The sequence below is a fragment of the Megalobrama amblycephala genome, linkage group LG13 (assembly GCF_018812025.1).
Source record: "Megalobrama amblycephala isolate DHTTF-2021 linkage group LG13, ASM1881202v1, whole genome shotgun sequence".
Taxonomy (NCBI): domain Eukaryota; kingdom Metazoa; phylum Chordata; class Actinopteri; order Cypriniformes; family Xenocyprididae; genus Megalobrama; species Megalobrama amblycephala.
This window is the reverse complement of record NC_063056.1, coordinates 12585423-12601931: the sequence shown is the minus strand read 5'-3', so window position 1 is coordinate 12601931 and position 16509 is coordinate 12585423. Positions and strand designations below refer to the sequence as shown.

At 35.8% G+C, this 16509-nt stretch overlaps 1 protein-coding gene across 5 annotated transcripts in view; it reads right to left on the bottom strand.

Moving 5' to 3' along the window:
• Positions 1-16509, bottom strand: part of ulk4 (unc-51 like kinase 4) — a 244137-nt gene that overhangs the window by 212293 nt on the left and 15335 nt on the right. For all 5 annotated transcript variants that reach the window (XM_048152779.1, XM_048152780.1, XM_048152778.1 and 2 more), the window contains exons 15-17: positions 14246-14439; positions 11883-11929; positions 9270-9348 (exon numbers count right to left, since the gene is read on the bottom strand). In XM_048152779.1, the coding sequence (XP_048008736.1) occupies positions 9270-9348; positions 11883-11929; positions 14246-14439 (320 nt within the window). The remainder of the gene's footprint in view (positions 1-9269; positions 9349-11882; positions 11930-14245; positions 14440-16509) is intronic.

Sequence of the window (16509 nt, the reverse complement as noted above, 5' to 3'; positions counted from 1 at the left end):
TAAAACACAGCTATGACCGCTTCACCCAATGGTTCTGTGTATCACTAAACAAAACCCTTAGCAACCACTCTTAGCAACATAAACTGTTTGTTCTCAATTGACCCTTCGCAGGGAGTTTGATTGACAAGCGATCTAACCAATTAGAACGCCGAATCCGCCATTTTGTCCGACAAAGCAGTCAGTAGTTAGAAGATTAACCTCGGTGGAGTTAAACTTGAAAAATTGTGTATATTGACGTCTTTCCGCGTTTGAAACAACATTCCTTCTCATGTTCATTCATGTTTATTTGATACTATACATGAACTAGTAGGAAGAGATCGGTTTACGAGCCTCTTGAGCTGAGGCGCTACAGCAATCTGTCACGACCATGGTCACGACACATTAAAGAGCCACAAAACAGTTTTAATTGTTTGAATTTCTTAAAAAACTACACAGTTTGAAAGCTGGGACTTTAAGATCATAAGTAACCCACTTTGTCTTGTCTGTTGACGTGTTGTCAGTGTCCTCTTTGCTCCGTGATGTATTTTTCACTGCGTGTGGCTTAACAGCGCCACGGCTTGTTGGACAAAGCAATAGTAACTAAGGGGGGAGGGTCTTTGCAAAGGGTCAATTGATATTGTTCATTGAAGCTAACTGTATTATGTAGAAGAGTATTGTGAGAAAGAGATCGAGTGAGCGAGTTTATTACCTGCATTCAGATTTAGTATTTTCCTATGTTCATAATAAAAAATCTGTTTTAATGTCCGCTGCAATATCTTGTCCTTTAACAGTTCAGGGGTTTTCCCGTGACTGACAGCGCTAGTCAAAGCATTTGTCAGTTGCGTCTTGTTCCGTGTTCACAACAATTCAGTCTTTTCAATATAAAAGTCTTTGCTGCTGACTAACACACTCATAAAGACAGTCTTTGCCGCCATCTAATGGTGTAATAATGTAACTTCTGTTGCTGTTCAAGGTCAGGGACTATTTTTTTCCGGCAGAAGGCAGGCTTTTAGTGATTTTACTTCATGAAAGTTGCATTGATACATATTTTTTTGGCTTTAATATTTGTATTGTATGATAACCGTTTTATAAAAGCAATAATTACAAGAGGCTGTGTGTATCGTGAATAAGTCACGGCTGAAGGGCGTTGTTAGGCACGACGCGACAAGCACAGCCTCTCATACCTTATCGCTTACTTAAAACACAACACTGGGCAGGACATTTTTTAATAGCCAATAGCTTTTCACTTGCACCACAGCTGTGAATCAAGATTATTTGCTACCTGCCACTTCTAGTTGGTGGGACATTTTCATTCTACAGAGCATTTAACTGGATATTATGAGTGCAGGATGAGTCATTAAAATGTTTGGTCTGTTTCCCTCCTGTTTTGGGTCTGCGTTTTTGTTTCTATTTTTTAAACAGAGCAATATATGGTCTCATCCATAGAGCTCTGGCCTTTAGCATTGTATTATCTTCCTTCTCTCTGAGTGCTTGTATGAGTAAGTATATATGCATCTCTCTCTGCAGTTGTTCTCTCAGTAGGGTGCTATGCAAATGCCCTATGTAGCATGCTTTGCCCCGTGACTGTTAAAGTCTCATAAGTGATGACTTTGCAGGGAACAGATGTTGGTGGCTGTGTTTGATGAGTCTTGGCAGAGAGAGACGTGCAGTGATGATTCCTGTTACACAGGAAGAAACAAACAAGGCTAAGCTGTCTTATTCAGCATACCACGCATGCAAAGTAATTCCTGCTCTAGAACGTATCATTATCGTCAACAAACACACACATATACAAACACACACACACACACACATACAAATTCTCTTCTAGAGTATGCTGCTATTATCCACACGCACATAAATACATATACACATGCTATATCGTTTTAGAAAACATCATTATCATCGACACACATAGACAGTGTGCATGTCGAGCTGGGTATTAGAAGCTTTAAGCTGTATAGAGGTGGCATGCTGGAGAAGACAGTGGAGCACTGCAGGATTCTCTCTGGCCTGAAATCAGTTATGGGTTTTTAAACTAAGTACCCAGGAACTCAAGATTGAAGAGACTGAGCTGGATCCTACCTGTGCTCTAGTTGGCTCATTATCAAAGATGTGTATTAAACAGTTATATTTACTGCACTGTGCCACCGGAAAGAAATCCTTAATATCCTTAATACAAACAAAGCTAATCCAAAACTCACTCTTTTAGATTTATATGTTTAATCTCCTTGTTCTAGTCATGATTTGCACTTTAATGGAATCCTATGTTTAAGGAACAGCTGCCTCTGTGTGTATATCTGCATTGCATTAGCTCTGATCAACTCAATAGTAAAAAACTTGTGTTTGATGTTTCCAATGTCACTTTGTCATGCCATGCATAGTAATTAATACACCTTTTTTTTTTTTTCTTTTTTTTTCAGGAGTCTATTCAATTTCTATCCAATAAAATATTGTATAATCAGTATAAAGTATTGTACATTAATTATAAAACTGCCAAAGAAGTTCTACAATTTTAATAATTTACAATTCATTTAATAATTTTATTCATTTTAAGACTTGCTGGTATAAACTTTTAGAAGTGTATATTAGTGCTGTCAAGGTTAATGTGTTAACGCATGTGATTATTTTTTTAGTATCCTCATTAGAGCAGCCTTGAATAAGTTAAATAAAGTCTTAAACAAAAGTAAAGAGTCATGAGAAAGTGCGACACGTGTGAGATCCGTGTCGTGCAGCAGCGGGAGCTCTTAAAGTGACAGCAACCATTGCTGTCTGTAATTGAAGATAATGAAAGAACAAAGGTAACAGAGAAAAGTACTCACTGCTCTTGACTAAAGAACTTTTGTAGTTTTAATAATGATTAGTCTATATTTAATTTAGGCTATAAATTATGCAGTGCAAACTGTTCGGTAACTTTATTCAATTTCGGTATTTTTCCTATCTGTTAGGAAGGGCACAGGTAAATATGACATTTATTATGGGTTTAAGGATTGTTCACTTAAATTAATTATTATTATTTTTTATTTTTTTTAAAGTTCTATTTTTAAAGCCGAATCAATGTTCAAAAAAATAATGGCTTTTAATGTTGAATGGCCATAATTAATATTTGGGGAAAAAACTCGGGGGGGGGGTTTATGAATCAATTTCATCAAGACACCAGCAGCAGTTTAATCGCGATTAATCAAAAGTTTGGAACCACTAAGATTTTTAATGTTTTTAAAAGAAGTTTCGTCTGCTCACCAAGGCTACATTTATTTAATTAAAAATACAGTAAAAAACAGTAATATTGTGAAATATTATTACAATTTAAAATAACTGTGTACTATTTAAATATATTTGACAAAGTAATTTATTCCTGTGATGCAAAGCTGAATCTTCAGCATCGTTATTCCAGTCTTCAGTGTCACATGATCCTTCAGAAATCATTCTAATATGCTGATCTGCTGCTCAAGAAACATTTATGATTATTTCCAATGTTGAAAACAGTTGTGTACTTTTTTTTTCAGGATTCCTTGAAGAGGAAAGTTCAAAAGAACAGCATTTATCTGAAATACAAAGCTTCTGTAGCATTATACACTACCGTTCAAAAGTTTGGGGTCAGTAAGAATTTTTATTTTTATTTTTTTGAAAAGAAATTAAAGAAATGAATACTTTTATTCAGCAAGGATGCATTAAATCAATCAAAAGTGACAGTAAAGACATTTATAATGTTACAAAAGATTAGATTTCAGATAAACACTGTTCTTTTGAACTTTCTATTAATCAAATAATCCTGAAAAAAAATATTGTACACAAATATTTTGTACAATTGTACACATTAAATGTTTCTTGAGCAGCAGATCAGCATATTAGAATGATTTCTGAAGGATCATGTGACACTGAAGACTGGAGTAATGATGCTGAAAATTCAGCTTTGCCATCACAGGAATAAATTACTTTGTGAAATATATTCAAATAGAAAACAGTTATTTTAAATTGTAAAAACATTTCACAATATTACTGTTTTTTACTGTATTTTTAATTAAATAAATGTAGCCTTGGTGAGCAGACGAAACTTCTTTTAAAAACATTAAAAATCTTAGTGGTTCCAAACTTTTGGACTGTACTGTGTGTGTGTGTATATATATATATATATATATATATATATATATATAAGTTTTCCAAAGTTTTCCAAAACCATGTGAATTGGTGAATTGTGGTTCTTCAAAGACAAATTAATAAATATCTTAATTATTACTTGTTTTGTAATCTTGAATCCCCCCCCCCCCCCACCCCCCCCCCCCCACCCCCATGGTTCAGAAACATTTTTAGAAATTATTATTATAATTATTTATTTTATTTTTTGCGCATTTGTATATATTTGCATTTTTCATATATAATATTATTTTGAATTTATTTCTTCATTTTTTGTTTTTAATTAGTGTTATGTTATTATTTGATGACTTATTTTACACTATTATTCTAAATTGTGGACAATTTCTGATGGAAAAATGTTAAGATAGTAACCAGAGAACCAAAAATGACACTGATATAAATCTATATATAAATCTAAATCTATAATTGACTAATGTAAACTTGCAGTAAGTTCATGAAGATTGTCAGATCAACTATTGACTAGGAGAGTCACATACTGGATCTCTTTGTCCAGTGTTCCATATATCTAGTGAGTAGTTCTAGATCAGTAAAAGTGCCCAAATGAACAAACTACCAAAATTAATCTGAAACAATATCCACTGAAATGTGTGTTCACGCTATCATGCCTCAGTTTAATACGTTTCTAAAATCTCTCTAATAATGTAAATATTAATGTGGGAGTTAATGGATGAGTGGATATTTTTTCAGCCAGCATATTTCCTAAATTAAAAAGTGAATAAATAAGATTTAAATCACTTAAACTTGTATTAGGAGTTTATCTAGAATTATTCCAACTTCATTTTCTACAAAGCCAAAAAAAGTGTCACACCAAAAACCAGATTTAAAATTCAGATTCCTAACAACAATATCGACAACATGAGACAAAGGACATGAGAAGCGAAAAGTTACCATGGAGGACGTATTGTGAGATGCAGATCTACTGTAATCAACTGAAGCTCAGAGAATCAATATCATTCCCTGAGTCAGTCAGACAAATGCAGTCAAACGGTACGTGTCTTAGACGTCCAGCGGGCAGAGCGAGGGAGAAACAGAGTGCCCTTGATACTCGCTCACTGGTTTCCAATCGCACCGATACTCTTGTGTGCCACTTAAAATTCAACTCTGAAATATTCACTCCCTCCGGCACAAGACGCTGCAGATGGCGATGCCTTTATGCACTGACAGAATCTGGATTTTTAATACATATCTCTATGAAATATATATGGAAGAAGTAACTTTAAAATGACTTTCCAGAAAATGGTTTACCATCAAATAATAAAGTAGTAAAAAAAGAACGAAACTGGCTCATCCCTGTGGTACCTCCTTCAGATGGCTGTGCTGTAATTCTTAGCCGTGTGTAATGGGATTGGTCAAGGGAAACAGTCAGGCTCTTCTGAGAGTAACTGTGAATTTAGGCTAGGGGCACGGGGGATTGCCGGTGCCAAGGACAATGATTAATTTACCACTTCATTAGACTATTGCTCAAGTATTCATGGCGAACACAGACACAGAGGGTTTTAGGGAGGATTAGAGGCGAACCAAACGTCAGAGGGAGAAAGACCAAGTGTTTTTGGGTGGATGTAGAAAGAGAGAGAGAGAGAGCACAAAAAGCAAAGCAAAGGAAACTTTTCTGAGAAGAGACTTTTCTGCTCTACCTGTAATTCTGTAATTTCCTTCCTCCTGCATCAAGCCCCTGTGCGACATTTCTATTTATAGAAGCTTTTATCGTTGCCATGACAATGAATTAGCCCAAGTTTCTTTTAGATGATGGATACTGGGTAAAACTTACCTATGTGGATCCTCTTATTGCTAAGCTTCCAGCTCCAAAAAACAGCACGCATTACATCTCAAAATCCATATTGTCACTCTTTTATAATACAGTTCTCAAGAAAAAAATGTGCAATTCAGGCTGGAATACACTACAAGACTTTTGCCCAGATTTTTGCAAATAATTGCAATCTGAATAAATCGATGCTCGATGCTGAAAGTTAGAGCTAGCCAGCTGATTTTAGGCAGTCGCAGCTGACAATTTCATAGAAAATCGCATTATGGGCAAACACTCCTTTTCTTTTTTGCTTTAGACGTTTATTCCATTCCATACACTACAAGGCTTGTCACACAGATCCAAGTATTTGACCATATCCATTTTTTTGTTTCATTAATCCCCGCCAAGCTAGAATGATTCCATTGGTGATCGCTTTCAGTGACACGGTTGACCATAGGGTTTTGAACAGCCATATATAAGACTTATATAATTCACGCCAGGTGGTTATTTCACTTTAATGCACACCAGATATGATTATCCCACTTACGTCATGATCACTTGCCAGCATGTACAATTTAAAGCTGTCGTTAGCTGCGTTTCCTTTCCCCTTCAAATTGTGCAAATTGAAATTGCGAATTGAAAATGCGCTAAATGGAAACATGTCGATTTCGCAAAAACTCCCAAAACAAGTTATGCTTGCGTGAGGTGTGTTTTTCAGGCAATTTAAAAAAGGAATATTTCACAAAACTGCAATGGAAAGTTTTTTTTTTTCCGCATTTACAGTTCACCTGGTGTAAAAGTGGATCATTCTTTAAAGATGTCACGATGTTTAGACAGAAGATGAGAAGAGTTCTTTATTAAACTCATAAAAGACAAAATAATTATGGGAATACTGGATTCTAAACAACAAAGAAATGTCACAATTTATCAAGACCTCAAAGCAGAAAGGATGGAGAAACACCTCATAAGTGACCACTCCCAAAGTATAAGGTGCTTTCCTTGCCACTGATGCTTGGAACACACTTACTTACGTTTTAGTCGCATAACATCAGTTAATGGAAACGCTGTCATTTCGCAATATATATTTTTTTTTTAACCGACATTTCGAAAATATCACAAGTTTTGTGCAAATCTGTAATGGAAACCCAGCTATTGATGTTTGTAGCACAAAATTTGACTGAACAGACGAAATAATGGTGACGTTATAGGGACAAAATGTCCCCACAAAGATGGCAATATCCCTGAAATCCTTTTCCTTATGTTTTGGTCCCCTAAAGAAAAGAGTTTATAAATCATACTAAGTGATCATACTTTTTTTTTTGTTTGTTTTTTGTTTGTTTTTTTGTATATATTATATATTATATTTTAATGTATAAATGCAGGAAGTTTCCTTTGATGTGTAGGTTTAGGGTTAAGGGATAGAATATACAGTATAAAAATCATTATGTCCATGGAATGCCCCCATATAACACGAAAGCCCAAGATATGTATGTATGTATGTATGTATGTATGTGTGTGTTTGTGTGTGTTTTGTGATATATCAGGATACATATTTGTATAATGACATGGGTATGACATGGGTATTACAAGGAGAGGGTGACTTATGAGGACATTACCCCATGTCCCCATTTTTCAAAAGGCTTATAAATCATAGAGAATGATTTTTTTGAGAAAGTAAAAATGTGCACAGTTTCCTGTGATGGGTAGGTTTAGATGTAGGGTTGGTGTAGGGCGATAGAAAATACGGTTTGTACAGTATAAAAACCATTACGCCTATGGAATGTCCCCACAATTCACAAAAACAAACAAAAAGTTTCTGTAATCCTGAATGTTTCCGTCTGTGCCCAAGCTCTTATTTATATATAAAGTTTCCACCTCAATAAAAGACAAGAAAAGATGTATTTGTCGGCAAATATTACGCCCTCATCTTGAGATGGCTTGGAATTCCAGTGGGAATCAGATATACGTGTTTAGACGTAGGTTAGATGTCCAGATATCGAATATATGTATCTGATTTAAAACCACATTTGGAAGTGACTCGAAAACAGATGCAAAAAAAAAAAAAATGTATTGTGCGGATTTTTGTTTACATGTGTGCAACAATGTGTCAGATTTTTTGTGCCAGTGTAAATGCAGCCTTTGATATTTTGAGTCAATTTTAGAACACATACAGACCTTTATCAGGGTAGTGCCAAATATAATTTTTGACAAGAATGAAAATGAGGCTGCAAGGGATAGAAGTACAGTGTGTTTAATGGATTGTACTGTTTAACAACACACCGATTGTTCAGCTGACGAAATATCTTTCCGAAAAAAAAGCCAAAAAGAAAGTGGTGAAAATTGCATTATCTAAGATTTTTATATAGTGTGTGCCATTGTAAAGGATGTAAGTTTATCCCTCACAGCCTCGTTGTTATCCATGTTGAATTCAATATTGCGTCTAACCTGACCTGAAGGTCTATTGTTTTTATTTGTCATGCGTCTTTTTTTTATGTGTTCGAAATTATTTGAAAGTTTGGTAGTGTGTGAACCTCAGTCGTTTAGTGCATAATGCCCGGTTTGTTTTTCTGTACCCATTTACAAAATCAGCAAGTGTACGATGAATCTGTTCAGACTTTAGTTTAGTTTAGCTTCAATTTATTATCTAAGAAGGCCCTCTAGAGTGCAGAAGAACCATAAGAAAGCAGCTCTGCTTTTTTCTCACCAAAAAGAAGCACTGAAAGAAATCGCCATGACAGGATCGGCCGCTCAGACACAGAACCCCCGTAGAGCACTGGGGAGAGAGTCCGTCACCCTGAGCACTTCTTCAATACTGACCCACTGAGCCCAGAAAAGCGAGAAAGAAGCTGAGAGAAACCGCAAAGTTTAAGCTTGTATTGTGTAAAACGGCAAAGAACTCAGCCTTGCTTGATTACGGCGGACGGCCATTTTGTGCTGCTGTCCACGCAAAGTCCGGGTGGTACACCAAATTCTCCATGAACACAGCGGTGGAGAAGCTGGTAGTGGAACAGAAGACAAACCTATGTAAAATCAAGGATTGGGGTGGAAGAATTTGTTTTTGATTAGCCACAATGCATCTGTGCAGCGCTTTGATGATTACTGAAAGCTTTTTTAAACCTGGTTGGATGAGATGTCTGTCCTCTTTGTATTTGAAAAGGCTGGGATAGAGACGTAAAAAGCTAATTTCACCTGGCTTTTACTGGATTTCAAGTGCTTTGGATTGAGAGCTGAGAGATGATTTTTGTTTAGTATTTTCTCCTGAGTGGTAGATGAAAATAAAGCAATGCTACAGTGACACCTGGTGGTTGTTCCTCATTATTTTCAAAAACAACACGTTTTAATGTGAAAATGTCCATTATGCTTCAAACACACACAGACACACAAGTCTCACCTCCGTGACAGGAACATCTTCTCTGAGCTCTGTGCAGTGGGAGGCCAGCAGGCCAATCACTCTCATCACTTTGCTTCTTCTAAAACATAAATTAGAACAATCAAATGACTCTCATCCAGCCGTTTGTTTCATTATAGCTGTTCTACTTTGTTAAAATCTGACATTGTACCTATCTTTTAAAAATATTTTTCTTAATGGAATTTATCTTGCTTTGAGCTCTCTCCTGCCATTTTAAGAATGGCGATATTAGCGATACATCACTATGGTATAAGGATTGGTGTGTTTCTGTTTTTTTCAGCATTGTTTTATAACTAATTATTAATTATTATTAATGTTTATAACATTTTTGGAGATTGATGATATGAATGAAACTTTATTCATATTCTGTGTCTAGTCCAGGTTTCCAATTTAATGAATACATCTTTTCTATTGTTTAAATATTTCTATATTGGTATAATCCTAACACAGATTGTTCATGTCCATCATCTATGTAAAAGATTCATTCTCCATTATGCAAAAATGACAAGCAAGTAATACATTTCCATCCTCAGCAGTAAAAATTAGTTTTATAAACCATTATAAACAACCGATTTTGTCCATAATATTGATTTTAACCCTTAAATGCATGACTGTTTCGCCAATCATTCTTACATATTCGGGTCTTTATCGACCCAGATCTATATCTAACATGGAAGGATCTCTACCTGTTGCGATAATATAAAACTCCTCTGATATTAGAAGAAGAATAAAATAAAGCATATTTTGTTACCTTTTGGAGCTTGGAAGGGCTCGGTTTGAGCAGATATTTTATTTAATTTTCCAGTACATTCAGCAAATAACAGGCTAGTTTTATGTTTGAGGTCACGGATACGAGCCAATTCGTAATCTCAAATGTATTCTCAAAACTATATAATTTTCAACATCTTCAAAAACAATATTTCGATCACTAACAGCTTCACCAGATCCATTCAGTGACAGTTACAGTCATATTTGATTGCCTTCAGTACTTGCTCTGCAGTAAATCGTTGAGCCATTTCATGTTTTTCTTATTATTTTGTGTTATTTGTATTCTGTCTGAGTGAGTCATCACTTTAGCATTGTGTATCAGACATTGCCACCTTGTGGAATAAAGGTGAATTGCACTTATACCGTCATCTAAGATTCAATTATTGTTATGCAGAAAAAAATATACGTACACATACACACCTCGGGTCGTTAGCGACCCTATACAATTTTTACAAAAAATGAATACAAAAATAGGCATTCTTTTATAATTTTATGATTTTTTTTTTCTTGTTATATTCTTTATAATGAATTGATTGAGGAATACCAAGAAGGTTGAACGAGGAGGAGGGTAGTGAATGACGTCCCGGGTCACTAAAGACCCGAGGTATGCATTTAAGGGTTAAAAATTATTGTATTTATATCAACTTGTCGAAGTAAATATCGAAGCGCCAATTGCTATTTCATTTAGCAACGTTAAACAGTCTAAATGTATTGACTACATTAGAATTGTTTATTCAAATGATTGTTAATACATTTAAATACACTACATTCAAAAGTTGATTATAATAAAAATGTTTTCAAATCAACATATTAGAATGATTTCTGAAGCATCATTAATGGCTGCCAGAAATTCAGCTTTGCCATCACAGGAATAAATTACATATTAAAAATACATTAAAATAGTAAATAGTTATTTTAATTTGTAATAATATTTTACAATATTACTGTTTTTACTGTATTTCTAAAAAAAAAAAAAATGCAGCCTTGGTGAGCATAAGCATAAAAAATGCTTAAAAAAGTCAAAAGTATAATAAATAAATAAATAAATAAATAAATAAAACGTACAGACCCCAAACTTTTGAACGGTATTGTATATAATTATACCATGGTTGTAACACACACCCCATGATAAAATCACTGTAACGCACAACCTCTTTTACTATTTTTGTAATACAGTATAAGCACACCACATGTCATGTTTAAATAAGCATGCTGGTTTTCAGTGTCATTTAAAACTAAAGTCATTCTGTCCGTTGCTTGGTGACTGTAGTGTAGAGATATAGAGGCTGTAATCCTGTGAGGAGCCAGTGAGACACATGCCTGTCATTCCTTCCACTCAGAGCCAAAGGGACAGAGAGAAGAGAGACAGGCACTGCATTTCTCTGAACAGACACTCCAAGACTGGCACCAACAGTGTCATCTGAGAATACTACACTAGTTACAGTATGATCTGGCTGTATGATTGATTAAGTGAAATCGGTAGCACTTTATTTTACAGTGTCCTTGTAACATGTTACATGCAGTAACTGTAGAAATAACTATAAATTATGCATAATTGCATGCAACTAACCCTAAACCAAACCCCAATCCTAACCCTAACCCTATAGTAAGTACATGTAGATAATTGTTACACGGTACTTAAATGATTAATTACACTGTAACACGGACACCTTAAAATAATGTGTAACCGTAAAATCAAAGTGAAATCAATACAACAACAAATAAGAGATTATTATTTTGTTGTAATAAATAAATGAAAACGTTTTTTTGTTTGTTTGTTTTTAATTAAGGCTGAGTTCGCAGAGTTATATACTGAAGAAAACTTACATATCCCAGTTTGGAGCATGTCTCATCTGTTGAACCAGCACAGGCAACTGCGTCAGAAAGAAAAAGGGGGAAAAAAGTCACATTTTGAGACGTCTCAATATATTTTCAATTTCATTAAATCAGAGCCAGTGAGGATTTTTAAAGGACTCTTAACAGCATGATTTTTTTTTTTTTTTCCCTTATATTTTATAATTATAGTTTGGTTGCACTTTATTTTACAGTACTTGCACTTGTGTGTACTTACCTAAAAAAGTACTGGGCAATATAAGGTAACTAGATGAGGTAGGTTCAGGGTTAGTACCTAGTTATTACCCAGTTAATTACTATAATATGTATACAGTTACTATAATATGTACATGTAAAACTGTAAAATAAAGTGCTACCTGTAATTTTATAATATACTTTTATTTTCTTCTGCCTTTGACATCATAGCTCAGGACAATCCCAAGAAGAGCTGTGTGAGCGCTTATATGCCATCAGCCAATCAGTGCAGTCATCACATTAAGAAATGATTTTTGGCGACTCCAAAGTGACTAGTCACATCATGGCATGGCGATTGCCTCTTATATATAAAAAAAAAATAATAAAAAAAACCTGTATTGGGAGTGCTCAACCTGAGTAATCGCCATTCATTGAGATGAATGGAAATGCTAATGGTGGTGAGACACCTGGTGGCCAGAGGAGGAATGTACTGGTGTACAGGCTACTGTGACAACAAATTATACCAAAAAATGACCAAAATGTTCAAATCCAAAATAGAAATGTTGCTTATCTGATTTACATTGGTTTAAGGTTCCAGTATAAATATGGAACAAATCCTTTAGGTACCACTGAAATCTAATAAATTTAGAGTCTATTAAGTTCCTCTGATTACAGTAGGAAGAGGAAGAGGAAGCTCATTTTCAGACGGCAGCAGACACCCATTCCTCAGCTAACACACTATTGTTCAGCTTCCCTCATTAGATGATCTACACTTCCAACCGCTCGATAATATCACAAAAGAAAAGTGAGATTTGCTCTGCATGGAATGGTTACAGATTAAAATGTTTACTTAATCCTCTTCAATTTATTTGATTTAAAATGCATTTTTATACATTAATCTAATTTAAAATGCAAACATGATGAGGGAAAATGCTGTCATCATTTACTCACCCTAATGTCGTTCCAAACAAATCAAGGCATTCATACATCTTCGAAGCACAAATTAAATTTCTTTCCCACCATTGAATCTCCATGCCACCAAAACTTCAAAAGACATTGTAAAAGTAATCCAAGCTGTTTAATCCAAGTCTAATGAAGAGACATGATCACTTTATATGTCCAACAGATTTTAATTAGAAAGGAAGGTGGGGCATATATTTCTGAGGTTTCATAAAAAATAAAAAATAAAAAAATAAAAATATATTGTCATTTGTGTTTCAAACATCAATGAAAGTTTGGAATGACATGACTGCTAGTAAATGATGACAGAATTTTCATTTTTGGCTGAACTATGCCTGGCATTGTGTTTCTACTGTCACAGAAAGGGAGCGTATATAACTGACTGGAATTACCTGTGCATTAAATGGTGTTAATGAACACATTTCAGCCACTGAGAATCAAGTATTCAGACAGACCATGGGGATACGGGATAATCAACGATTCAAATCATTTTAATGCACTGCTAGCCATTGATTATCCTGCCTGTACTACGATCATTTGCCAGCATTGACAAGTTAAAGCTGTTACTGACGTTTGTGGTGCAATATTTGACGGAAAAATAAAAATTATGGTTATTTTTGCTAGTTGTGGCTTATTAGATCTAGCATTCTGCCGCTTTAAATCATACATAGAGATAAAGTAGTTTGGTAAGATTACTTGATTCTGGCTGGTCAATTACAGCACTGAGTTTGTTATTTATTATTTATTATTTATTTATTTTTTTTTTTTAAATGGCCTCAGAAGACTTCAGCATTAACTTTATGATGCATTATGGTGACAATAATGCCTCTGACACATAGCCAGTAGTCAAGTCTCCAGTTAAAGCAAGAAAGTTAAAACTTTGCACAGAAGAACATTCAAATGTTACATTATAGCAAAAGATGTAAGATAAGAAGCCCAAAGAACTTGAATTGCATGTCATACTGTTTCAGTGTTCATATTATTTGTCCATTATACTGTACATTTATTACTTATTCAGTAAGTAGTTGTGTATTAAACAGCATAAGTCAGATGGTCATTGTCACAAAGTAAACCCCTTTAGGGTGATACAAGATCAGGGCGATATGATGTGACACCTGATCACCCTGTCAGGGTTCAATTTGTGATAATGACCATGTGACTATACATGCCTTTCAATAGCATGTGTTTCAGATGAGTCTTACCAGCTGGGAGTGTATAAGGCGTGTGGCTGTCTCTCTGTGGTTACAGACAGAGCAGAGGTAACAGAGCAGGTTGAGTTTAGTACGTGGTGCTGTGGCGTTGGCAGATCCGGCCCGGTCCACTGACTCCAGAACAGCACATGCCTGCTGTAAGAACTGAGACCAGTCCTCTGAGTTCAGACAGGACAACCGTTCAGCTGAGAGAGAGGAAGAGACAGAGAGGGAGAGAAAATTGAGAGAGAGAATCTCAGCGGTGGTTTTAGTATGCACTGCAACATAGATTTTTCATTCTTTTTTCCCCAACCAAATGTAAAGCTGCGTTCATGCCATGTCAGAATTACCATAATTGCGAGTTTCTGACTTCATGTCCTTGTAGAACTCGTAATTACAACTTGTACACTCAGAATTTTAATGAGAGATCCAACTTGTACCATGTGACCACTGCAGATTCATATTGGCTTTGATAATGTTCCCAAAGAAATGCATAATTCCGAGTCCGAGGATGTGACCAGCGTAGTGTAGAACGCCAGGGTTGTCATCTCAAAATTATGGTAATTACGACATGATGTGAACACAGCATAAAGCAAGTGTGAGAGGCAGATTTTACAATGTTACGTCCCATATTGTTTTGGGAGGGTTGTTTTCCTTTCTCTCTCTCTCTCTCTCTCTCTCTCTCTCTTCACTATCTCATCTCACAGGTCCTGTGATCGGAGGATATTCCTGCCAGTCATCGGGTCCACGCGTCACCCCGAGAACCAATCAGACGCTAGTGGGCCCATATAAAGACCCGGATATGACACAAGCGCGGGTGGAGCATTTGCTTTTCCTTTGTTTGCTCTTGCTTAGTTTCTTTTTGATTTAGAGTTATTGTGTGTTAGAGTTTTCTTCTTTTGGAACATTACTCCTCATAACGCTGTTTTACAGAGTTTATGCTGTGACTCGACTCTCGGTTTACTAAAATTTATTCAAGTCCTTCTCCAATACATAGTGATGGGACCAGGTTAGTATGTCACATGACCTACGTATCTCAGAGCACGTAGAGTAAAGTTATGGTTATGAGTGGGTGCCAATCCATGTATTTATGTTTATTAGGTAGCGTAGTTAGTGGCGTTCTACGCTGAAGATGTTATTTTTCCTGTTTTCTTTTGTTTAGCTTAGCGTTTGTGTTGGGGTTTAGTTAACATGTTTATGTTTTATTGATTCATTTCCTTTAGCACCACTCTTGTCCCTCACTTTGTTATCATTAATCATTTTCATGTGTTATGTCCCATAACCCCTAGACGCCAAGTATACAAACCCGATTCCAAAAAAGTTGGGACACTGTACAAATTGTGAATAAAAACAGAATGCAATGATATGGAAGTTTCAAATTTCAATATTTTATTCAGAATACAACATAGATGACATATCAAATGTTTAAACTGAGAAAATGTATCATTTTAAGGGAAAAATAAGTTGATTTTAAATTTCATGACATCTCAAAAAAGTTGGGACAAGGCCATGTTTACCACTGTGTGGCATCCCCTCTTCTTTTTAAAACAGTCTGCAAATGTCTGGGGACTGAGGAGACAAGATACGCAAATTTAGGAATAGAAATTTTGTCCCATTCTTGTCTAATACAGGCTTCTAGTTGCTCAACTGTCTTAGGTCTTCTTTGTCGCATCTTCCTCTTTATGATGCGCCAAATGTTTTCTATGGGTGATCTGGACTGCAGGCTGGCCATTTCAGTACCTGGATCCTTCTTCTACGCAGCCATGATGTTGTAATTGATGCAGTATGTGGTCTGCCATTGTCATGTTGGAAAATGCAAGGTCTTCCCTGAAAGAGACGACGTCTGGATGGGAGCATATGTTGTTCTAGAACTTGGATATACGTTTCAGCATTGATGGTGCCTTTCCAGATGTGTAAGCTGCCCATGCCACACGCACTCATGCAACCCCATACCATCAGAGATGCAGGCTTCTGAACTGAGCGGTGATAACAACTTGGGTTGTCCTTGTCCTCTTTAGTCTGGATGACATGGTGTCCCAGTTTTCCAAAAAGAACTTCAAATTTTGATTCATCTGACCACAGAACAGTTTTCCACTTTGCCACAGTCCATTTTAAATAAGCCTTGGCCCAGAGAAAACGCCTGCGCTTCTGGATGATGTTTAGATATGGCTTCTTTTTTGACCTATAGAGTTTTAGCTGGCAACGGCGAATGGCACGGTGGATTGTGTTCACCGACAATGTTTTCTGGAAGTATTCCTGAGCCCATGTTGTGATTT